The sequence below is a fragment of the Silurus aristotelis genome (genome assembly GCF_946808225.1).
Source record: "Silurus aristotelis genome assembly, chromosome: 6".
In the NCBI taxonomy this organism is placed as follows: domain Eukaryota; kingdom Metazoa; phylum Chordata; class Actinopteri; order Siluriformes; family Siluridae; genus Silurus; species Silurus aristotelis.
This window is the reverse complement of record NC_139579.1, coordinates 1482687-1508108: the sequence shown is the minus strand read 5'-3', so window position 1 is coordinate 1508108 and position 25422 is coordinate 1482687. Positions and strand designations below refer to the sequence as shown.

Sequence of the window (25422 nt, the reverse complement as noted above, 5' to 3'; positions counted from 1 at the left end):
ATGGATAAAATGGACAGAGAGACGGCTAGACGGAAAAGGTTAATTATGAGCGATAAAAAGGGACAAACAGACAAGAAAAAATAATGTGAGGGGTGAAGAAGGAGAGAGAGAGAGACAGACAGACAGACAGACAGACAGACAGACAGACAGACAGAAAAGGGCAATCAGACAGACAGAAAAGGGCAAATAGGCAAATATGATGTACGAAAGAAGGACAAACAGATTAAAAGAAAGGGTAAATAGGCAAATGAAAGGGGGGTAAAGAACAACAGACAGAAAAAAGGGTGTTTTATCATTATACTCTCTATAAACAACTTGTTTTCACTTCCTGTCCACCCCCATTTTGTACGTTTTTTGAACACATCTGCTGCTCAAAAAAAACCCTCAAAATACACGGACACCCACAGAGTCGACGACACCCTCAGAGCTTTTACGTCACGTGTCACATGAAAGTAAATAAAGGTCGTGCACAAACACTCGAACATAAACATGGTTTGAACTGAACATCTCGACAACAGTAAAGCCAGAAGTCCATGAGAAAGAGAATCCGTGTGTTAGCGAGTGTGCACTTCACTGATTTAACTCCCAAAACCTTTTACGTGAGACCATAAACAGACTGTGGGTCGTCTTTATTCTCAATGTGTGTACGTGAAAACATTTATATTCTCATCACATGACCAGAGGAACCGTAACATAAACATTAAAGGGTAAAACAACGGCAGATCAGATTATGACACAATCAAGTGTGCGGTTAGTTTGAAGGAGTCAGATTTCACCTCTGTGGTGTGACGGCTCAAAACAGCTTCAGGACATAAATGCATGTGGGACGTGATCAGGTACAGGAACATGTGTGTGTGTGTGTGTGTGTGTGTGTGTGTGTGTGTGTGTGTGTGTGTGTGTGTGTGTGTGTGTGTGTTTGTGGGTGTGTGCAGACGTGCAGACGTGCAGGAGAACGTTATAGGACCATAAGCAAACACACTCCTCCCTCGAAGGCTGAGATCGGAATGTTCTCACTCAAGTTCTGGGAACAGAAAAAAACAGAGAAGAAGGTTTGAAACGATGAGGGACGGGGCACAAAGAAGGACAGTGCAGGGGCAGGGGGTAAGAAGTAGGGGCAGGGGGCAGAGGGTGGCTTCTTGCTGTTCTTTGAAGATTATTTATAAGATGCATGAAATTTTTTGCAAGATTTTTTATGGAGGCTTCAGTAACGATTGTGAGAAAATTATGCAAAATGTTCGCCAGAAACAGTGCTGATTTCTTTCCAGCTGTAGAGGTGTCAGGTGATCATACAGATGTTTTTCAAGCACCTCATCAGCAGTGAATGAGAGAAGGAGAAACACAATCATGATGGATTGTTAAATAAGTGAATCATTTGTTTATTAATCCTTCTTTTCCCCTAAAACTGCATTTGAAGATGAAACTAAATGCAAATTTGTATCTAATAGAAATACAGATGAAAGATCTGCTTTCCTTTTTTCCCCTGTTTGTTATTTGGAAAAACAGGAGGTGCAATGAGTTATAAACTTGCAGATATGTTTGTCTGTGTATGTGTGTGTGTGTGTGTGTGTGTGTGTGTGTGTGTGTGTGTGTGTGTGTGTGTGTGTGTGTGTGAAATAGTTTCATATCCTTTTTAAGAAGACATTTAGAGATCTCATGATGTGGCACGTTGCTCAATACTGATAGTTCCTGCTTTATTTAATACCACAAGCAGAAATTACTGAGACTTCCATCTGCATAATACTGTATGTTGATAATCTAGATTACTAGCGATAGCGTGCCCTAGTGGTTAAAGCGTTGGACTTTGGATCTGTGGGTTGTGGGTTCGCGTCCCAGTCATGCCAGGCTGTCTTGGGCCCTTAAATCACATGGGGGCTCAGTTCTGTGTTTATTAATATATAAAACACAAACAGCAGTGTAATGGGTTCTGGTGGTTATAAGTGAGAGAAGGATGGAGAGCATACTTCACACTTTCACAAACAAGATCTCTGCATACATCATGAGGGATACATGGCCCGAAACAGCCGAACAGCATTTCGTTTTACTGTAGGAACCTTAAAGTAGGCGATTATTACTTTTTACTCCCAACTACAGGAACTTCACCCGGCTTTATATATTAGCATGGAACAAGGTACCAGTATCTCAAAAAAGTAATTCACTTGTTCACTAGACACGGAACCATCGCAGGCTATCGAAGTTATTTTCGCCGTTGCTGTAGGAAAGTGCATTAATGTGTAATATGTGTAATAAACAAACTCTCACAGCTCACGCCGAGATACGGCGTATTAATACGTGAGTATTAGTGCACGTGTTCAATCTCTGGTTTGCTACACATTGGGACACGGATGACTCCATTTTCAGTCACATGACCATGCACCCACTGACGATGTAAAATTCTCCATTGATGTAACATATATAATATTCCTCATGTGTGGTTTTGTAGACTAGCTATCCTGGAGTACGCATTAGAGTGCTGCAACAATAATAGCAAACTACTCACATTCTGAACTGAAAAGCCATTTCAAAATATCTAGCCAGTGTACATGAACATAGTAAGCATCATTTCTGCGATGCGTCAAAAGATTTTCCAGTGTATTAACCTGGGGGGGTGGGGGGAATTAAGACAGTTTTAAGAAAACCCTTAAAACTGTGCCATAGGGAACTGATTAAGACACAACGTATGACCTCATAATAGCTCACTGAAATTCTGTACTGCACAACCTATTGTCTGTAAATGACATGTGCTGACTGGTTTGTTGGTTGGTTGGTTGGTTGGTTGGTTGGTTGGTTGATTAATTGATTAATTGGATAACTGATAGGTTGATTGAATTGGTTAGATTGGAATAGATTAGTGGATTTATTGGGTTGTTAGATGATTGATTAGTTGATTGATTGATTGGTCAATTGGTTGATCAATTGATTGGTTAATTGATTGATTGGTGTGTGGGGGGGATGGTTGGTTGATTGGTTGAATGAATTGAGTAATTAGGTGATTGGTTAATTTATTGGGTTGTTGGTTGATTGATTTGACTGATTGATCAATCGATATATTGATTGATTGATTGATTGATTGATTGATTGATTGATTGATTGATTGATTGGTGTGTGGGGGATGGTTGGTTGTTTGGTTAAATGAATTGGGTAATTAGGTAATTGGGAATTAGATTTATTGAGTTTTTTTATTTTTAAATAATTGATTGTCCTTCCCGTGGGCTCACCACCTGCAGGAGGGACCGTAAGGGACGGTGCTGTGAGGATTGGGCAGCAGTCGAAGGCGGGGGTCTGCTTAGACTGCTGCCCCCGCGACCCGGATAACGGATAAGCGGGAGAAAATAAATGAATGAATGAATAATTGATTGTTGGGTGTGGTGTTGGGTGGTCGGTTGATTGATTTAATTGGGTACTTCAATGATTAGTTGATATTTGGGCTGTTTATTGATTGATTGATTGATTGATTGATTGATTGATTGATTGATTGATTGATTGATTGATTAATTTCTTTTTTTGGTGGAAATCCCCACAGTTTATACAGGGTATAAAAATCACCTCATGACATTGTGAGATAAACATGGTACCAGGCTCTGGAACAGTCAGTTGGCACCGTGGGTAGGTATGGGATTGGTAAGTAGGTAAAAGGTTGTATCAAGCTCAGGGAATTTAGTTGGCGTGTAAACAGAAGAACTGGAACAATGCCATGGGACATCATTGTTCCATTCATTTCCAGGCTTGATCTAAAAGCTCTGGGTGTGGTGTAATTTACTTTCCATTAATGGAGCCAAGAATTACATGGCAAAGCTGTATGTAGCTGCGCTGACCTGAACACGAGAGAAGGCCACATTACCATGGTGAGGATCCTCCTGCTTCAAGCTGCTGTTTATATTCTTGGCCCTGATTGATAGTTCTGACATGCTTGTAATCTGTTTACTTCTTCTCTCTTCACTTTTGGTTTTACTGTAAAACAGCAGCAAAAACATAAACACGAAGAAGAAGAGTCAAACATGTAGAGAAGAAAACATGCGATAAGCTTCAGACTCGGCCTTGACTCTGTGTTATGACTGAACTCGAACAATTGTTTTTGTTCTTGTCTATTTTTTATTAACGAGCGATAGCATAACCAGAGATACACCGGGTTTATATTGGTTTAGTCATTAGCGCTGTGGTTTAGGGCTAAAGTTAGCATTATGGTTCAGTAGTGTGCTTCTGTGATTGGGTTTTAGAATCAGGCTTGGCTGATTGGCTGATGATGGTTTAGTGTTTGGGGCTTTTAGTGTTTGTGAGCGTTGAGGGTAACAGGTTCAGGGTTTGGATTGGTTCCTCTTACCAGTGTTTATGTATGTATTAGTATGATACATCCAGGATTGAATAAATGAGCTAAAGATACGGGCGATTGTAAGGAAGACTGCTGGTGATTGTGAGGAAGCCTGAAGCAGGTTGTTTATTGACTCTGGAAATATGAGCAGCAATATTAACTGCACTGTTTATTGAAATAATACGGGCATTGTGTTGAAGAGGAAGCGATAACTCTGAGGCAAACAAACGAATAAAATCATTCAGCAGCCTCTACAGGATCTACAACTGCGTTATAACTCTCACAATGAGAAAATTGTCCCAAACTCTAGCGTTTGATTGGATTCAAATTCAGTCATAAGGTTTTCAATACGGCTGCAGAAAAAATCTAATCAAAGATCCCGTCACAATATGGCTCCAGTAGATGTTTTGCTTTTCTAGTTTAGTAGAAAGTTAAAAAAAACAAGACGTTTTACAAAAAGCACGTTTCCTGTCAGAAATACAGCCTTAGACTATGATTTCCATCAGTCACGTAATCAATCACTCAAACCTGTTCCCTGTCACCTGTGATTGGCACATGTATAATAATCTCAGCTTTCGCAGCTCCCTGTGTCTTATATTGTCAGCTGTGGGTGTTGTTTCTCACGGTTTTCTTTTCCAGTTATAAGTTTCATGTCCATGCTGTTTTCATTTGTCCCTTTGTGTATTCTCTATAGTACAGTGCAGGGGGGGTAATATAAAGAAACACACACACACACACACACACACACACACACACACACACACACACACAAACACTGTGTACTGCTTGGTGCTGCACTAACGTGTAAAATGTTACATTCGCACATGTAAAACTGGAGTAGTGTCCTGTGTGCTGGTCCTGTATGTTCTGTATCTGGTGTTACGTTGTTTTCTGGAGCACCTTGTTCCTGGAGGAACGCTGTTTCGTGTTGTTGTGTGTTGTACTGCGTAACTCTACAATGCGTTCATTGTGGCGGAAATGACAATAAAGTCACATGACATTTAATTTAAATTAATTTACATTTACATAAACTCCATAAGCACATTCTAAACCAATGCTGTGTCTGATACCACCTGGAGCACTGATCTTTAGTGCATTATGGGTCGTTATGGGATTGAAGTCCTGGCATTTGTAAAAACTCGAATGAATTTGTATCTTCGGAGTCCAGTTCTGCGATTCAGTAAAGGAAAACAAAGCCACGGCTACTCCCTGGTCACACTTCCTTTTCCAGACTTAAACAGGATACAGACAGGAAGAAGAACGGATTACTGACTCCGACTGCAGAGTTTAACTTTATGATTAGAGGGAATATTTTTGCAACGTCACACATAATACTGTACTAGTGAGGGATTATCCAGAGTGAGGTGTTACAGTATGTAGAACATCCGGAAGTAAAGCCGAGAGCATTATAAAGATGTAAGGTCTCACACCCAGCTGTGGATTATCACGTTATTGAAGCCGTTCAAGCTGTTATTGATGCTTCATTTAATGTTTTTTTTATTATATTTCATTAAGTTCTTACACAACGTCTTTCTTGCCAATGTGTCTTCACTGGAATTTACAGTTTCATGCCCTAACTTGCAGTGGATGAGTCCCCTCATAATTACCATTATCCATTTCCATTTCCCTTTATTTATTTATATATATATTTATATATATTTATATTTATAAAAACCTTCACATCGCATCGTGTTGAATCGAATGGAAATCAAAACTGCGTTGTAAATTGTAATCGGGAGCTGCTCCATGCGTATCTTTAATGTATCTTATCGTCGGCTATCCATCGAGATGCGAATCGCATCGGCCACAGTTACTGAGACGCACATCGCATAATGTTTCTTCACAGCAGTGTCACAGTGAAATTAGTGCGCCCCCTGCTGGCTACATGGCAGTGTAGCTCCTGTGTAGTTCAGGATCATCTGTGGTCATTGCAGTGTCTATAAAACGACTGACATGAACCGAATCCGAACACAAACACTTGCTGATTATCATCTTATCTCATGGTCACTTCTCAACACTAACAGGTCAAAGTGCTGGGATTCAAAGTAACAACCTTCTCATGAGAAGCCCAATGTCTTAAGTGGCAGCTCAGTACTCAGAACTAATTAGAAAGTTGTGGGTTTAAGCTGTGGTATCACCAAGATTTCACTCTTGGGCCCTTGAGCAAGGCCCTTACCCCTCTGTGGTCCAGGGGCACTGTATCATGGCTGACCCTGAGCTCAGACCCTGGCGTATATATATATATGAAGAAAGAATTTCATTGTGATAAGTACAGTATAAAGCCCACAGTTTAATGGACTGTAATGTTTGAGTTTGCATTCACACACACGTCCTGTTGGCCCCAATGAGTGATGGGAAACTGAACCTTTCTGTAGGTTATAAGCCAAAGAATGGGGTTGAGTTTATTCACGTTTTAAAGACAAAAAGGTTTTGTATTTTAACTTGAAGTGAATGAAGCTGGACATGGTGAATGGGATTGGACTGATTGGGATCGACGTCCATTAAAACATTTACTAAATTATTAGAAACATGTTACTGAGACGTCTCACGTGGAACTCATGCAAAACATATATGATTCCAGATGTATTGTTAAACACAACTTTATTTCAGTTAGCTGCAATTTTATAGCACACACGTGTGTGTGTGTACGTGTGTGTACAGCTGTATATGTTCTGAGTGAACTGGTAACATGGAGCACATAAACATCTGGGCGGTGTTTTGGCCACTGTTGGTACACTGTGTTCTTTTTACACTCACCGCAAAAGCTCGTTGCATACATAGCACACAGCATATGTTCCTCCTCCACAGAGGAAGTCTTTCTTACACACACACACACACACACACACACACACACACACACACACACACACACAGAGCTTCAGACGGTCCGTACCGCTGGTACAAATTTCCAACACGTTGTGGTGTTTCTAGCATCTAATGAACACCTGCGACTCTCTATAAGTGCAATATAAGCAGTTATTACTTCAGATTAGCGACACATGCTACAATTCATTCATCCTTCCTGTATCTCAGAGTGTTAAGTCGTGGACCGTTAGATATGAGGAACCATTTCTCAGCTTTAGGAAAGTGTGCAAAAGGAGTTTTCTGGTTTTATTATGAAATATCTCCATGTGTACGTGAATATCATAAGAAGGGATCGAAAACGTTATCAGAAACCATCAGGAGTCATTAGGATCCATCAGAGAAACAGCAGACCCATTGAGAACCATCTGGAACTATAAGGAGCCACCAGTAAATGTACACTGTATGATCAAAAGTATTGGGACACCCGACTTCACTATTTGTGATGAATGTTTCATGCTGACTGCACCACAGGAACCTCCACACCTCACCTTCATCACTACCTGACTGAATGCATCTCCAAGAAATTCAGTGGAACATCTTCCCAGAAGAGTGGAGTTTATTATAAAAGCTAACGAGGACTAAATGTGGAATTGGGTCTTCAAAAAGATCCACATTCAAGTCTTATGGTCAGGTGTCCAAAACTCGTGTGTGTGTGTGTGTGTGTGTGTGTGTGTGTGTGTGTGTGTGTGTTCCTCCACCTGCCCTTTACTCTATTGCACAGCACATTTTACATCACCTTCAGACACACACATGTAGTGTGAAGGAGAACGTGTGTTTACACACACACAAGGTCAGTTGTGCTTCAGTCATGTGAAACACCATGTGGGAGCAGGTGAACATTCACTAAACCGGTGTTCCACTTCATCTCCTCCTTCTGCTCCACACACACACACACACACACACACACACACACACACACACACACACACACACACACACACACACACACACACACACATATTCCATTTATTTCTCTTTTTACTGTTTGAGTAGATTTAGTTTTGGTCATTTTTAAGCACATAGAACCATCACACTACAGATTTACTTAATCTAATCTAATCTAATCTCGTCTGATCTGATATAATCTGGTCTAACATAATCTGATCTAATATAATCTGATATAACCTGGTCTAATTTAATCTGATCTAATATATTCCGGTCTGATCATATCTATTCTGTTCTAAAATAATCTGATCTAATCTAATATGGTCTGATCTAATGTAATCTGATCTGATATAATATAATCCGATTTTATCTAATATAATCTGATCTAATATAATCTGGTTTGATTTTATTTGCGTGTATATGTGTGTGTGTGTGTGTGAGTGTGTGCGTGTGTGTGTATGAGTGTGTGAGTGTGAGTGTGTGTGTGTATATGTGTGTGTGTGAGTCTGTGTGTGCGTGTGTATGTGTGTGTGTGTGAGTGTGTGCGTGTGTGTATATGTGTGTGAGTGTGTGTGTGCATGTGTGTGTGAGTGTGTGCGTGTGTGTATATGTGTGGGTGTGAGTCCCACGATATTCTACACTTCTTCTGATAAACTGCTCCCTGAAGACCGATAAATGACCTAAGAAAATAGAAGTGTAAATGAAAAGCTGGTAAACAGGTTCTGATGTCCTCCATAATGTCGTTTATTATTTGTGTAATAACCGTGTACAAGCGTTCACGCTGCACTTTAATACATATGGTGAAAAGACTGAGGACTTCTTCATTCTAAACCCGGTCCACATCTCCACCATGCTGAGACATCGTCCTGTCCCCCTGTACTCACATACATAAAGTTTCGACGTTCTACAAGTTCAGAGTTTCAGCTCAGTGGAAGGAAACGACGAAGGAAAGTAGTGAATGACGCCACCTGCTGGACAACTTGATTATCTTCACTCTCAGAGTACAGTACAGCGCTTATCATCACATACATCACTTTATCACCTGCAGCAGCTACACTTCATTCCTTCAGCCACTTAATACCGTCACCAAAAATAACATTCCACAGATGTTTTCAAAACAAGCAATGGAGCATAAATAACGAATTTTGTGAATAGCAGCAAAACATTTCCTGGGATACAGAAACTATTGTGCGGGATATAAAAACTACAGCAGGTAAAATAAGTATTGAACCGTTTTTCTCATTAAATATGTTTCTAAAGGTGCGACTGACATGACATTCTTACCAGATGTTGGTAACAACCCATGAAACCCAATACAGAAATCGATGTCCATAAATGAAGTTGTGTAATAATGTGAAATGACACAGGAAAAAGTGATGAACACATGAAGAAAAGGAGGTGAAAAAACACATGAAAAGACCAGACACCAGCTGAAACCAGTCAGTAATTAGAAAGCAGTCCTGCCCTGTGTCAGGGAACATCAATACCAGCTGCTTCAGTCACAACTAAAGGTGTCCCATTACCAAGGTCTCACACGAGAAACATCTCATGATAGGAAAAAGAGCTCCCTCAAGACCTTCACAACCTTATTGTTGCAAAACACACTGATGGATTTCTCAGTGGAAAGAACATTTCACCATAAACCGGCCATGACCAGATGCTTCTCATAAGACAGAGGAGTGAAAAAAATATCAGAGGAGTTGCCCAAGAACCAAGGACCACTTGTGGAGAGCTTCAGAAAAGACCTGGAATTAGCAGGTACAATAAGTAACGCATTTAACCGTCATGTCCTGTGTGCACGCTCACCAAACAAGAATCCACCGCTGAAGAACGAGCATGTTGAAGCTCATTTACAGTTTGATGCACAACATTTTGGACATGTCTGTAAAATACTGGGGGAATAAAACCTGGTCAGATCAGACCAACCCTTTGGATGCCATAATACACACCATGTTTGCAGGACAAACGGCACTGCACCTCACCCCAAAAACACCAGACCAACAGAGAAGTTTGGAGGTGAGAACATCATGGTGTGGGGCAGTTTTTCAGCATACGGTACTGATGAACTTCATAGAAATGAAGGAAGAATGAATGGAAAAATGTACAAGACATTCTTGATATCTTCTTCCATCTACCAGGATGATGAAGATGGAATGTGGGTGAACGTTTCAGCAAAACAATGATCTCATACACACAGCTGAGGAAACTCCAACTGGTTTCTGAGAAAGAAAATAAAGCTGCTGGAATGGTCCAGCCAATCATCTGACCTGAATCCCATTAAAATCAATGAAAAGAACGGAAGAAGAGGTTCTGTGGTCTCTTCTATGAACGCTGATCTTTAGTTCTTTCTATAGATTTTTCTAAAGGTGCTATTGACATGAAATTTTTACCAGATGTTACCAACATCTGGTAAAAATTTCATGTCAATAGCACCTTTAGAAAAAATCGCTGACGTGTTCAATAATTATTTTACCCTGTATTCTGTGGGATATAAAAACTATTCCCTGAAAATGTCCTCAAAATGTTCATAATGGTGGGTAATAAACACTTCCTCTCTCTCACACACACACACACACACACACACACACACACACACGGAGATGAAAAGGGATTAAAAGAAATAAAACACTGTTTAAAAGCGTGTGTTTTTCAGTAGGTGGCTTCATCCGTATTGTCGTCGCTGTCTCCTCCGAAACCTTCTCCGTTGTCAAAGTAGGACATGATGTAGTCCGTCTCCTGAAAAGATGTTCAAGAGATGTGAAAAATGAGATCTCTACCCAAACTGGGTCACGTGATCTACAGCGTGGATCGGCCGAGCTCACCTCTTCAAACTCTTCCTCGTTGTACTCCTCCACATGGTCGGGCTCTTCTTCTTCCTCTCCGGCATTCTTCTTCTTCTTCTCCTTGTCCTCCTCCTCTTCTGACTGGTTCTCCTCCTCTTTCTTTTCCAGGTTCTGTCGGGACGTGAGATGTTCGTGAATCAGTCCACACTCAGCGGCGATTCGTTTATTATTCATTTATTTTTCTATGTACTTTAATAAGAAGATTTGATTTCTCATAGTTTCAGATGCTGTTTTTATCGTGGGTGCCAATAATTCTGGAGCGTACTCTTTCTGTTTGTCAGTCTGCTTACATCGTAATACGAAATAATAATAAAAGTAGGAGAAGGTGGGAGCTTAGTGTTTAAGGCATCCACACCAAGCTGCCACTTCGGGGCCCCTGAGGAAGGCCCTTAAGCCCATATCTGCTGCATGCCAAATAAATGTGAAGAACAATACAAGAGCAGAAGCATTTACTCATCACTTATACATCCAAATCCTTTCTTTGAAGACCGCAGTTTGTTAAGAAGCTGAGATCAGAGAGGTTTTGGGGCCTTGCTGAAGGGCCCAACAGTGGCAGATTGGTGGTGCTGGGGTTTGAACCCCCATCCTTCTCATTGGAAACCCAGAGCCTTAACCACTGAGGAATCACTTGGAGAAATACTTGAGGAATCGCTTGAAGTGTTTGGGGAAATGATCTGAGAAATGATTGGAGGTTGTGTTTATTACTGTCATATTAACTCTTTATTCAGCACATGGGTTCTACATGGTAGGTTTTAGGTGGTATATAAATAAAGTTTAAATTGAATTGAATGTAGGATAATAAGCAGCAAAGTGCCGATGGAGTGAAACAGAGATACTGTTACACCCTGAAGCTCCTTCTGAACTGTTTTATTCCTTTCACACTGCAGCATATTTCAAACGGATGCTTCATAAATATCAACTAACGTCTGCTCTAAAAATCTTTTCCCAGACATGTTATAATAGACACGATAGGGTGCTGTCTCAGACACACACACACACACACACACACACACACACACACACACACACACACACACACAAAAACCTCACCTCCAGTTTTTGTAAGAGTTCTTTGGGAGCAGCAGGCTTTGTTTTGCTTTTTAACACCGGTTTGGTCTCTGTGGGCGGAAAAACAACAGTGTGTTTGGGTTTGTGTCTGTGTGTATGTTTTTGTGTGTGTGTGTGTGTGTGTGTGTGTGTGTGTGTGTGTGTGTGTGTGTGTGGCGGTGTCTTTGTTATCACTCACTGGATTTGCGTGATTTCTGAACTCTGGGGCAAAGTTCTTTAGGGAGTCGATTCCAGTCTGAAACACAGACACGGTTTATACATGATATACATAAACATGACCATATATAAACGTGTACCTACAAAAGTACCTACGGAAGCCCTAAAAGGTCATACAGCATTCAGAGGGACACAGTGCCCCATGTGTAGTTAAATGAATTAAACAAATTATAAATTATTTCAGCCCTAATGTATGAGTAATGTAATTTGCACGTTGCCAACATGAATTGACAACATTGGCCTCTAAAAGCTTCTGTACTGTAACTGTTAAAAGCACAGATACTCTAAAGTGTGGATTTTTCTCTCACCTGGAGTCCATTCGCTGTTCTTGGCCTCTCCAGTCTGGTATTTATCCGAGTAACGGGCCACATCTGATCAAACAAAACAAGGTCATTTACACAAGGACACTGCCGTTAAGGTCCCAATAGGTTCCTATTGTGTTTGGACAATAAAACGTGTACTGGCTTCATTTACATGCAAAAGAACAACAGAGACGTCTGAAGCTTCACCCTGGTATTTACCAACACAATAGAACTCAATGCTGGACTGATTGCTCTGTAAAAAAACAGACTTTTAGAAAGTGCTGACACTGGAGACTCCCGCCGTAACGTCTCCTTAACACACCTTTCCGAGGTGCAGATGGTTGGATGTGGAAGGGCAGGTTCCTGCTGGAGGCTCGGAGTTCCTGTTTCAGCGCCAGCATGTACTCCACCTCCTCTCCCGTCTGCAGAGGAACCGGCCTGAACTGCATGGGCTGAGAACCAACACAAAGCACACAGACAGAAGACATGAACAAACACTACCAACTCCTGTGATTATCGCCGCGTGTTGAAGCGAAACCTACAGGGTAGAGCGCTGTGGGTGCCTGAGCGCCGCTGGGTAGAGCTTCTCCTCGGCCGAAACCCAGAGAGTCCACGTTAAAGGTGAAGAGACTCCGACCTCGGCCTCGTCCTGACATTATGCCTACGAAAACACACACACACACACACACACACACAGTCATGTTACACAACACCAGCCTCCTCAGACTTATCATTTCATACTGATCATTGATCAGCTGTAAGAATCACGTGGTACAGTCTGAAAGACATTCTTATTACATGATATAATGACGTCATATAAACATATACATAAGAAAGCATGTAGAAATGCTCAGTGTATAATACCACATTTATAACGCTGAATATGTGTCTATGTGAGTGGTACACACAATAACACGACTGTGAGAGTGAGTCTTCTCGCAGATACATTATGGTTCTTACCTCAGATGTTCAGCTGCTGCTCTTCACGCTAAACCTGCTGATGAACCTCCTCAGATAAACACCATCAGCTTCTTCTGTATTAATGATCTAAATAAATACTACTGTATAAAAACACACCATATGCTATAAAATCACTCGACACTCGTGTGTTAGAAACCACGTGTGCGAGTCCTGATCACATCCACTTCCGCACCGGCAGGAGGAAAAGGGGAGGAGCCGGAAATCACGTGACTGGGGGAGATGTAAACAACGCGCACGTGCTTTTGGGAATCCGAAACAGAGCAATTGTTTTGCAGTTGAAGATTAAATACATAAAAATAAAAAGTATATATATAAAGTAAATAAAATATGTAAAAGAAAAGCTTAAAAGATCCACAATGAAAATAAAGAGGCTACAATAATCGTTATAAAAGTTAATTCACATGTAATTCATTATTATTATTGCACAAAAAAAAATCTAAAATATATGAATATATAAAAATAATAACTATATAATTTGCCCAAGATATCAACAATATATAAATTTATAAAAACATAACTATATCTATATTATCTTTATATATTTTCATTTACATATTTTTCAACCGTAAAACTCGTAAATATATCAAACATACACTATATGAACAAAAGTATTGGGACACTTGACTTCTCCTGGACATATTGTGCTTCTTCACCAAACCGTTGGAGGCAAAAACAATTGGACGTCTTTATGTGCGGTAGCATGAAAATGTCCCTTCATCAAATGTTATTTGCCCCTGAAAGGAATATGTGCTATGCAATAGCCTCTGTTTTTTCCCATGATGCTTTTCGGTGTTAGTGTAACCTTCAGACGTGAGTGGAGTGTTTGCTTTGTGTCGACGTCGTTTTTCTCTGCACCGCATGAGTGTTCGAGGTTGTCGGAAGGTCGTTGAAGAAAAGGAGTGAGATAGATAGTGAAATCACACACACACACACACACACACACACACACACACACACACACACACACACACACCGTGTTTCTCCTGCTACAGTGCAACATCTCTTTATGTTTATATTGGACACTCATTTGTGTTATAATCATATACTGCATTACAAATAGCATATAATACTCAATCCGACCTTTTTCCTGCACATTCTCTTAAACGACTAAAAGAGAATAAATTCTGTAATGATTCAAACACGTCATCATGCTTGTTCAATTCCATTGCATTTTATTATTAGTATTGTGCTGTTTACAATAAACACTGTAAATCCACCAGTTCAGAGAGGTTTCACTGGGCAGCCTGGTGTCCATATAAAAGCTTAATCTGAATTAAAGACCACAAGATGATTATAATTTCATGTACAATGCTTGTGAAATGTTTGGAAAGTCCCAGTCTTTAATCTTCATTGAGAGACACGTCCATGTTCCTTTCGTTTCTATGCAACAACATTTTCTTTGACCAAACAAATCTATAAATGTCCAGATGTTCCACTTTATTTTCATTGAAAAATCCATCCTTTAGCATAAAGAATAGTTTTACACTTTCAGCATCCTGACACTTAGTTTCTCCAAACGTTCAGCTGAAATACTTTGTAAAACTCAACAAAGTTGTTCTTCACTAGTTGGAGGTTTCTTTCTTGTTCATCTCAGAGCAGATCAGTAGGATTGAGGTGCAGTGACTGGGCAGGATGTTACATGATAAATACACTCCAGACATCTGTTTGCTATCCAAATAACACACAGAACTCAGCTTCTGCTTACGCTTCGGCTCATCATCTTAGCGTACGGTGAAGTCGCTTCCAATGAGCTGCAGTCCAGATGCAATCACATGGTGTTGAAGTATGGAATGGTCATATTGGTTCAGGATTCCTTTCACTTTCCGGAACCTTCACTGCTCTAAAACAACCCCAAACCATTAAACTTCATCCATGTGTGAGTGTGAGGGTGAGGGAGTCTAATCACATCTTCTCTCCTGTTCTCCATCTTACACAAGTTCTTCTGTTAGAGACACAAATGTCACATTTGGACTCCACAGTTTGTTGCATAGAAACCAAAGGAACATGTATGTGTCTCAAAAACCATAGATGTTTCCACGCTTTTCACAGCCCTCACTTCACAGGGTAGAACAATATTGGAAGTGAAAAATTAACATGCGATAAACCTGATTCTGAATATAAGGAACTTTCTATACAGTCATTGAAAGAGTAACTCTGATAGACAATCAACTGTAAAGATCCATGAGGTTATTGTAGAAGGTTGAACCATGAAGATGGATGTAGGCTGTAAATAATATAAACAGTTTTCTACAGTGGCTTCAGACTGCAATCACCATAAACAGTTTAACACTCAAGTCTCCGTCAGTGAACAGCTGATAACCTCAACATTGATGGAACTATGATAATGAATAGACCTTCGGTGTCTAGATGAGGATGGGTTCCTCACAAGGTTTCTTCTTCATATTGTCTCAAGGAGTTTGTTAAAAGTGCTACATTGAATTGAATTGAAACATCTGGACGAATCTCCCCCCCAAAATATCTAAGTATATTAATCACAGAGATCATATATTTATGATAAACAGAAAAAGTCTAATGTTCATCCTGATTTAAACTTCTATTATGTGCTTCACCATGTAGTTATTAATCATGTGACCTGAAGTGATTTAAAGACTTTTTAAATAAGCCAAAAACCCCATTAAAAATCAATTTCCCCCAAAAAGCATAATGTCATACATTAATTTCTAATCCAGACTTGATTTTTACTTTTCTCAGGATCAAAATGGAAATCCGAGAAGAAAAACCAGGCCGACTGAAAGGCCGTAGCGGAGAAACGAGGTGATAAAACTGTAATGGAAGGATGGAGATGCGGCGTTGTGGTGTCCTGGATATGAAACGTCTGCATGGATAAATATTACAGTCAGGATTTTCTTCGTGATAAAAAAGATTACGTCAGAATAATGAGTTCTGCTTACCAACTTGGATTTTAGGGTTGAACTGAAGGCCATTAATTTCAGAGCTGTTGGTGAGGGCACGCTCAAACAGGTTTTTGAGGACCACGGCATTGGTCCGATCCGAGCTGAACTTAAGAGTCACCTTCACCAGCGCAGATCCAAGTTCGTTACTGATCAGAGGGGCAGAGAAATAATACAGAGACAAGATTCAAATCTGTTTATAGCTATTTATATGTTTTATAAGTGTAAATGAAACCGTACAGTTTGTGGGTCCATTATGATTTAAACTCTCTCAGCATTCTGTGTGTGAGAGAGTTAGATTGGATTCTATTTATAGATCAGATTTATTCTAAAATGTGATAGGATTTGGTGGTATGTTACTTGCAGGTGACTGCTTTATCAAACCAATCACAGGATAGGATTCTCCTTTAACAAAGCTGTACAGTATTTAGATTAGACCCTGCTTAAACAGCTTGGATTTTGTTTAGCAGTTTTGGGTTTTGGATTGGATTTTACAGCATGTGGTTGGATTTAACCCTGCTAAATGAACAGCTCAAAGGTTTGAATCAGATCCTATTTTCTCAGATCATATGTTAGGACTGGACTCTGCTAAAAAAGGTTTTTGTTTAGATTAGATTTTGCTTTAACAGCTCTATGCTTGGATTACACCCTGGTTTTGCAACTCTTATGTTTGGATCAGACTCTGTTTCAACAACTCAGTGTTTGGATTGGACTCCACGGTAACAGTTCTGTTTTTGGATTGGACTCAGATTCAACAGATCGTGTGTTTGGATTGGACTTCGCTTTAGCAGCTTGGGGTTTGGATTAGACTACATGTTAAATATTCTGCATTTAAATTAGACTCAACTTTGATCAGCTCTGTGTTTGGATCGGACTTTACATTAACATCTTGAATTTTGGATTTGACTTCAGTTCAGTTCAGTTTTTGGATTGGACTTCCTTTTAACAGCTTGGTGCTTAGATTGGACTTGGCTTTACCCGCTCAGTGTTTGGATTAGACTCCCTTCAATAGCTCAGTGTTTGGATTGGACTCTGTTTTAACATCTCTGTGTTTGGCTTCTATTTGTTTTAATAGCTTTAGATTCTGATTGGATTCTGGTTCAGCAGTTGTGTGTTTGGATTGGATTTTGCTTTGCCAACTCTCTTTATGGATTTGACCCAAGTTGAATGGTTTTGTGTTTGGATTGGACTCTGCTTTCCTTTTGAGTGAACTACATATTAAAGCATAATATAACAATTATGTAAACACACACACACACACACACACACACACACACACACACACACACACACACACACACACACCTTGCATAAGGAAATGTCTGATATGTTGACATTTTTCTTTGTCATTTTATTGGTTTTGTGCTCTGAGAGCGTATACAGCTGAATCAGCTCTACAGAAATATGCATCTATTCCATAAATAAGTCACTAATAAAGGCAGTAATGGGAAGAAAACAGGAAAGAGGAAAAAAACATTAGCAGGGATTTGCTGTGATGGAAGACATACTGAAGTATAATATTTTAAAATTCCAGATTTTTATTACATATTAGAATATAAGAGTAACGATTGAAGATTATTACTAATGTACATTATATTGACAAAAGTATTAGGAAACCAGACTTTTCCAGCTGCAGTTCCCCAAACTCTTGGCACAAAGTTTTGGATTATTGGTTCTAAACAGACACAGAGACAGGAGGCATATGCTGGAAAGTTGATAATATACAGCATGTCAGTGGCACTGTGCACAAAGCCGGCTCCATGAAGATAAGATATGCTTTACATGGCTCTGGCAGTGGTTGGTCAAGTGGTTCTAGGGTTCTGGGAGTGGTTGGATAATTAGGTCTGGATGTGTTTAGTCAAGTGGATCAGGGGATGGTTGGATGAGTGTACTAGAGAATGGTTGGATGAGTGGATCAGTGAATGGTTGGATGAGTGGATCAGGGAATGGTTGAACAAGTGGATCAGGGAATGGTTGGATGAGTGGCTCAGAAGATGGTTGGATGAGTGGATCAGGGAATGGTTGGATGAGTTGGGTTGAAGAAATTGAAGGACTTGTGAAGGGAGTAACTGTAGTAGAGGCAGCTTGGCTAGTTGTAGGAACAATCGGAAGGGTAGTGTTAGCAACAAGTGGAGGAGATGTGGATAAACTAGTGTTAGGAGTAATTATAGGAGGTGATGATAAAATAATTGAAGGAGTAGTGGATAAAAAAGACATATTTCCATTTGCAGAAGCGGAATAAGGAGTAAATGGAAGAGTAGTTGATGAATTGGTTGAATGACTAGTGTATGAAATAGATATATTATCAGTTACAAAAGTAGTGGTAGGAGTAATTGGAGGAGATGTGGGTAAGCTGGATGTATTTCCATTTACAGAAGAAGTGTTAGGAGTAATTATAGGAGGTGGTGATGAAATAATTGAAGGAGTAGTGGATAAAATAGACATATTTCCAGTTTCAGAATTAGGAGTAAATGGAAGAGTAGTTGATGAATTGGTTGGATGACTAGTGTATGAAATAGATATATTATTAGTTACAAAAGTAGTGGTAGGAGTAATTGGAGGAGATGTGGGTAAGCTGGATGTATTTCCAATTACAGAAGCAGTGTTAGGAGTAGTTGAATTTGGAGTAAATGAAATAGATGTATTTTCAGTAATAGAACCAGTGTAAGGAGTATTTGGAGAATTAATGGATGAAGTTGTTATATTTAAAATTACAGATGTAATTGTGTTAGGAACAGTTGGAGTTGTGGTTGAAACAGTGGTTAGATTAGTCGGAAGAGTAATTTGAGGAGCAGCAGTAGGAGTACTTGGAGGGTTTCTGGTTGGATGGGAAGAGTTCATCGGTGCAGGAGGTGATCCCGGTCTGACTGTGTGAAGAGGTTTGTGTTAGTAGTTTTCATTATGATTGCTATATTTTGCACTTGAATAAGTCAGTGTCTATTCTTACCCTGTGTGAATTCACTGTTGATTTTCAGACCGTTTATTTCATTTCTGATATTGATGGCCTGCAGAAAGAGGTATTTGATCACCACTGAATTGGTTTGGTCTGAAGAGAACCTGATGGTGGCCTGCATGACCACATTTCCAGTCTTGTCACTAAACATGGAGTCAGAGAAATAGTTATTTTGTAAGTCTGTAATCTAAATCAGAATCTTGCACTCTCTAAAAACTTGTCACTGGGTCACTGGTTGATGCAGTGGATTGCAAAATTATTCATAAACTTCAACAATGCCTGGAAGTGAGAGCGCCGTAAATGGAATGAATCAAGTTATAACCAAGTGGTTAGAAGAGTTGGCCTGGGGGCAGAACTATCCAAAGTGGAACCATTCCCTTGGCCATTCATTCGGAATAGGGTGAAAAGTGTTGGTGTGGTCTTAGAATAGACATTGTTGATGTTTGCAGAACTTGTGGATGAGGTTTTTGGCTAGTAGTAAAGACTGGTAGTAGTAAAAGTGGTTGGGCGAGTGGTAAGTGTGGTGGTTAGAGTGGTAGGAGTGGTGGTAAGAATGGTAGGAGTGGTGGTTGGAGTGGTAGGAGTGGTGGTAAGAATGGTAGGAGTGGTGGTTGAAGTGGTAGGAGTGGTGGATTGGGTAGTGGTCATATTGGTTGATTTTAAGCCCGTTTATTTCATTTTTGCCAGAGACGGCCTGCTGAAATAGAAATCTGATTACCACATTGGTTTGGCTTGAGAGGAACATGATGGTGGCTTGAACAACCACAGATCCCGCCTTGTTACTAGATATGGGGCCAAAGACATAATAATTAGGAAGGCAGGTTAAGATCTACAAGAAAGGCGTATTGTTGCATTGATGGTCAAAGAGCTGTGGTAAAGTCAATGTGGGAAACAGCTAGCCACTGCATGCTTGTGTGAGCTGTGATAGATTTCATTCCCATTTTCTAATCGTTATATTAGTACAGAAATACAACCCAAATTCCAAAATATTGGGACACTGTGTAAAATATAAATAAAAATAGATGATTTGCAAATCTCATAAACCGATATTTTATTAAATCTACATCTATTAAAATAGCATGAATCCGGAGTAGCAAGATCTGGGGGCAGAACTGACCTGCCTCCAGTCACGACTTTTCACCAGTTGAAAACATTTGGTGCATCAGGAAACAAAAAACACAACAAAGGACACCCTGAACTGTTGAGCTAGAATTTTGTATCAGACACATATGGGAGAACATTCCTCTACCAAAACTTCAGCAACTGGTCTCCTCAGACCTCCTCAGAAAATAGAATACTACACAGTGGTAAACATGATCCCAACTTTTTTGAGAGACGTTGCAGTTACCTAATTTAAAACGACCTTATTTTTTTAATTTATTCTCAGTTGAAAAATTTTTTTGGTTTGTTTTATTGTCAATAAAATATGGGTTTATTAGAATAGTAAATTTTTCTTTTACATTTTACACCGTATCCCAACGTTTTTGGAATCAGGGCTGTACAACTGTATGAAAAATATTGAACATAACTAAGAAATGAACACAAATGTACAATGTAAAAGCAGAACGGAACTCAGAAACTGAAAACATTAAACTGTTGGGGGGTGGGGGGGTGGTTGGTTCATCTGTTTCCATAATATTTTAATTAGTCAGTATATCAGTTCCTGAATAATGTCTCAGGTTTGAAACTCATTGCTTTAATATGGCATCCAAGGTGTTTTTAAAAATTTGCTCAACTCACTACTTCCAATATCCAAATCTCACTAGCAAATAATACTAAATTATTCCTAAACCCCTCAAGGTTCATTGAGGTATCAATGAACCTTACTTGCAACTTGTAAAAAAATTCACTCAATGCATTCATAAAACACGATTAGCATTACGTTTTTGCCAGAAAACCTTTTGCATAATTTCTTGTTATGGTCTTATATAGCTACCTATAATAGCTACCTATAATAGCTATGTAGAGAAACACCCCCCAAAACTAGTTTCTTTTTTGCTGTGTATGATTATCATGTGTATTTCTCCTGTTTGATGTAAATGTATATAAGTACATATAATACAAGGCAACAGCAACAAGAAGCTCTAGAGATTTTGGAATTTTGGGATCGGTTCATTCACAGATCGATCCTTGGATTTTTGGTTGGTTTTTGGACTGGGAATTGTGTTAGTTTTTAAGGGTAAATTTTCCGACATTTCGAATTTTACAGTTGGATTCAGATGGACTTATGTTTAAAAGGTTAAGTGAGACACCACTGCCTGGTGTTAACTCGTTAACTACTGCTAGTTATTTAGCTAACTAGCCAAATACTGCTGGAATCAATAACCTTAAAATGGTTCTTTTCTCTCCTGACTGGGTGAAATCAACCTGCTCAGATTTGTGTATCAGATAAATCCTATTGCTGGATAAGGAAGTAAGCTGTTTATATAAGGTCCTACCTGAAGGTCATGGATGTTACACCTTGATAAAGTGTGTGTGTGTCACAGGTGGAGCAGCCGTACACCGAGTAGAGCTGAGAAGAACAAAAAATGTAACACTTGAAATGATGAATATAGTGAAAAATTGATTGTGTGTGTGTGTGTGTGTGTGTGTGTGTGTGTGTTGTATTAAATCTTGAATAAAGTGATGTATTTTTCCTGTAAGACGTTCTAGAGGTCAGTCTCTCACCGCACTGCTGACTTCCTCATACATCACTTTATAGTCTTGAGATTGAGGGTTGAGGAGAGAAACGTTGTAGATGCGGTTGGTGATGTCCAGGGTGAAGTCGTAGGTTAAGAACATGTCTGTATTCGCTGCTTTCACCGTCACCAAACTCGCGCCGTCAGCACGGCCTACAGTGGGACATTTTAAACGATCAGCACAAAGTTGAAGTCGCACAGTTGTAGATTGTAGCATGAAATGGATTGGAAGTGGTGGAAGATCTGCTGATATAGAGCTTCATTATCGGGATGAATGTTTCACCTTCTCACCTCCATCAGTACCTGACTTTACTAACACCCTCGTGGCTGAATGAATGTTCACACAAATCCCCACTAAATCTAGGAAAATCTTCCCAGAAGAGTGGAGGTGATTATAACGGTGAAAGGAGATTAAATATGGAATCAGATGTTCATTAAGAAGCACATCTTATGGTCGGGTGTCCACAAACTTTTGACTGAATAAAATGATTGTACTGTAAAGTGTAATTCTATTATTATTATTATTAAAATTGGTCAATTTGGTCCTTTTTAATTCCATTTTATATCACAGACTGGTTGTTAAAACACTACCCATTTTTTTTTGCATAAAAATAATGTTACATCATTTCCACCTGTTTATTAGGGTCATATTTACAGTAATATAATGAGATAACAAAATAAATCAAAAATGACATTTCCAGTAGATCGGTTTGCTGTGTTGTTCTGAGACTCATAAACACTACAGTTATTCCCCCTGAGGGAAATCCTTAGAGAAAATCAACAACATCACACTCAGATCCATCAAATAATCCTGACTGGTGCTGACATCAATAATGGTCAGTATAACAGCATATATTTTTTACCCATGTTTATGTTTAAATGTGGAAATGGTTTGGAGGAAAAAAAATGATATTATACCACAAAATGTGATTTAAGTCTCCAGTCACGAGTTTGTTGGCCAACAAATATACACAAAAAGTCCAAAAATCACTGAAAGTCTAGGATTTTTAATTAATTCAAACCAAAAATAAATAGTATTTTCATTTACAGCATTTGGCAGACACCATTATCCAGAGCAACAGTTATCTCAGTTATACGACTGAGCAGTTGAGGGTTAAGGGCTCTACGCAAGGAGCCATCAGTGGCAGCTTGGTGGTGGTGCGGGGATTTGGACCCATGACCTTCCAAGCAGATGCTTAAAGTCATATCTACTGAGATACCATCTTCCATAAGTAGTATATCAGATGATCAAATCATTAATAAACTTAAATAAAATACTATTTATCCAAACCTGAGATTTATATCCATTTATAATCTCCATCAGACAATAAGTCTAAATTCTACCATCAGAACTCTACTGTTACTCACCGGCTAACACGGCGATGCAGAGACACGCCCACATGTAGCGTATCACTGAGACCTCCATCTGGAACGAGGGCAAAACCTGTGTCAGATGTGGAGCACAGCGTGTGAGAACAGCTCAGCAGGATCTGAAGGTGGAGCAGCTGAAATCCCTTATGGAGAGGCCGAGACGCGGAAACAGGTGGAGCTTAAACCTGAAACACAAATCCAGAAGGAAACGTTTTAAAATAATAAATTGTACGTCTGATTCATTAACCGGAATCATAGTGAGTTTGTTTTGACGTAAAAGAAAAATCACACAGCTTGTGTCAATATTTCATGCTACGCTCTACGGCCAAAAGTTTGTGGAGGTTTTTTTGGACGTCCCATCCTACATATATTTCCCATTTACTCTTATTATAGGTTCCACTTGATTTTGTAAAGATTTGAGAGACGTGTTAGTAAAGTCAGGTGCTGATGTAGGTGAGAAGGTGAGGAGGTCTGGGGTGCAGTGAAACATTCATCCCAAAGGTGTTCAATATGGAGACAAATTGTAGGATTTCATGAGCATCCAAAGACGTATAATCAAGTGTCTTTTTGGCAACAGTTTGTGGAAGAATCACCTTCAGCTGGAAATGTTGAACATTTTTCTTATTCCCATATACAAAGAGTTTTAATAATAAGAATTGCAGAATTACCCGAAAATCTCGAAAGTTAAGAATGTGTGGATATCATTTCACTCCTTCAGTGGAGTTTTTAAGGAGCTTATCAACCGCTGATGGTGACGGTCAAGGTGAAGGTGTAGCGACGAGGTTACAGGAAATAAAACAGCTAAAGGTTGAGAATTTTCAACTCTCTAATGGCGAATGGCTTTTATTAAATCATTGAAAAACAAATAGGAAAAAGGAGGACGTGTAGATAAGTGACAGGAGTGATTAGGAAATGCAACGTTCTGCTTTGTGTTTTAATAACAAATCTTAAAAGTAATTTTAGTGTCAAATAAATATAAAAATAGGAAACACAAACCCACAGACTGCGTGATCAGAGAAACACTACAACACTCCAAACAATAACACCACATACAATAACACCACAAACAGTAACACTACAGACAGTAACACTAAAAACAATAACACTACAAACAGTAACACTACAAACAGTAACACTATAAACAGTAACACTAAAAACAGTAACACTATAAACAGTAACACTACAAACAGTAACACTATAAACAGTAACACTACAGACAGTAACACTAAAAACAATAACACCACATACAATAACACCACTAACAGTAACTCCACAAACAGTAACACTACAAACAGTAACACTAAAAACAATAACACTACAAACAGTAACACTACAAACAGTAACACTACAAACAGTAACACTATAAACAGTAACACTACAGACAATAACACTACAAACAGTAAGACTACAAACAGTAACTCTACAAACAGTAACACTACAAACTGTAACACTACAAACAATAACACTACAAACAGTAACACTACAAACAGTTACACTAAAAACAATAACACTACAAACAGTAACACTACAAACAGTAACACTACAAACAACACCACAAACAGTAACACTACAAACAATAACACTACAAACAGTAACACTACAAACAGTAACACTAAAAACAATAACACTACAAACAGTAACACTACAAACAGTAACACTACAAACAACACTACAAACAATAACACTACAAACAGTAAGACTACAAACAGTAACTCTACAAACAGTAACACTACAAACTGTAACACTACAAACAATAACACTACAAACAGTAACACTACAAACAGTAACACTACAAACAACACCACAAACAGTAACACTACAAACAGTAACACTACAAACAACACCACAAACAGTAACACTATAAACAATAACACTACAAACAGTTACACTACAAACAGTAACACTACAAACAGTAACACTACAAACAACACCACAAACAGTAACACTACAAACAATAACACTACAAACAGTAAGACTACAAACAGTAACTCTACAAACAGTAACACTACAAACAGTAACACTACAAACAGTTACACTACAAA

The 25422-nt window shown here is 39.2% G+C and overlaps 2 protein-coding genes and 1 long non-coding RNA gene across 4 annotated transcripts; all 3 read right to left on the bottom strand.

Moving 5' to 3' along the window:
- Nucleotides 1-917: 917 nt before the first annotated feature.
- On the bottom strand, nt 918-5929 carry LOC310728125. The gene is made up of 3 exons (XR_014534186.1): nt 5109-5929; nt 3839-3948; nt 918-1021 (listed from the first exon to the last, which is right to left on the bottom strand). It is a non-coding gene; the product is annotated as an uncharacterized lncRNA (long non-coding RNA).
- Nucleotides 5930-8776: 2847 nt separating this feature from the next.
- Nucleotides 8777-13648, bottom strand: polr3gla (RNA polymerase III subunit GL a). Its single transcript, XM_083545268.1, has 9 exons — nt 13446-13648; nt 13028-13146; nt 12808-12937; nt 12492-12554; nt 12146-12202; nt 11950-12017; nt 10879-11010; nt 9560-10792; nt 8777-9322 (listed from the first exon to the last, which is right to left on the bottom strand). The coding sequence occupies exons 2-8, from the start codon at nt 13139-13141 to the stop codon at nt 10706-10708; spliced, it is 651 nt and encodes a 216-aa protein (XP_083401394.1). The 5' UTR covers nt 13142-13146; nt 13446-13648; the 3' UTR covers nt 8777-9322; nt 9560-10705.
- Nucleotides 13649-15443: 1795 nt separating this feature from the next.
- On the bottom strand, nt 15444-23516 carry LOC310728115 (uncharacterized protein). Of its 2 annotated transcripts, XM_083545270.1 has the most exons (5): nt 23378-23516; nt 21999-22162; nt 21770-21843; nt 16379-16527; nt 15444-16302 (listed from the first exon to the last, which is right to left on the bottom strand). In XM_083545270.1, the coding sequence occupies exons 1-5, from the start codon at nt 23433-23435 to the stop codon at nt 16181-16183; spliced, it is 567 nt and encodes a 188-aa protein (XP_083401396.1). In that variant the 5' UTR covers nt 23436-23516; the 3' UTR covers nt 15444-16180. The 2 variants fall into 2 exon arrangements, with proteins under 2 accessions (XP_083401396.1, XP_083401397.1); XM_083545271.1 differs by lacking the exons at nt 15444-16302; nt 16379-16527 and adding an exon at nt 18735-19474.
- Between the last annotated feature and the right edge of the window lie 1906 nt (nt 23517-25422).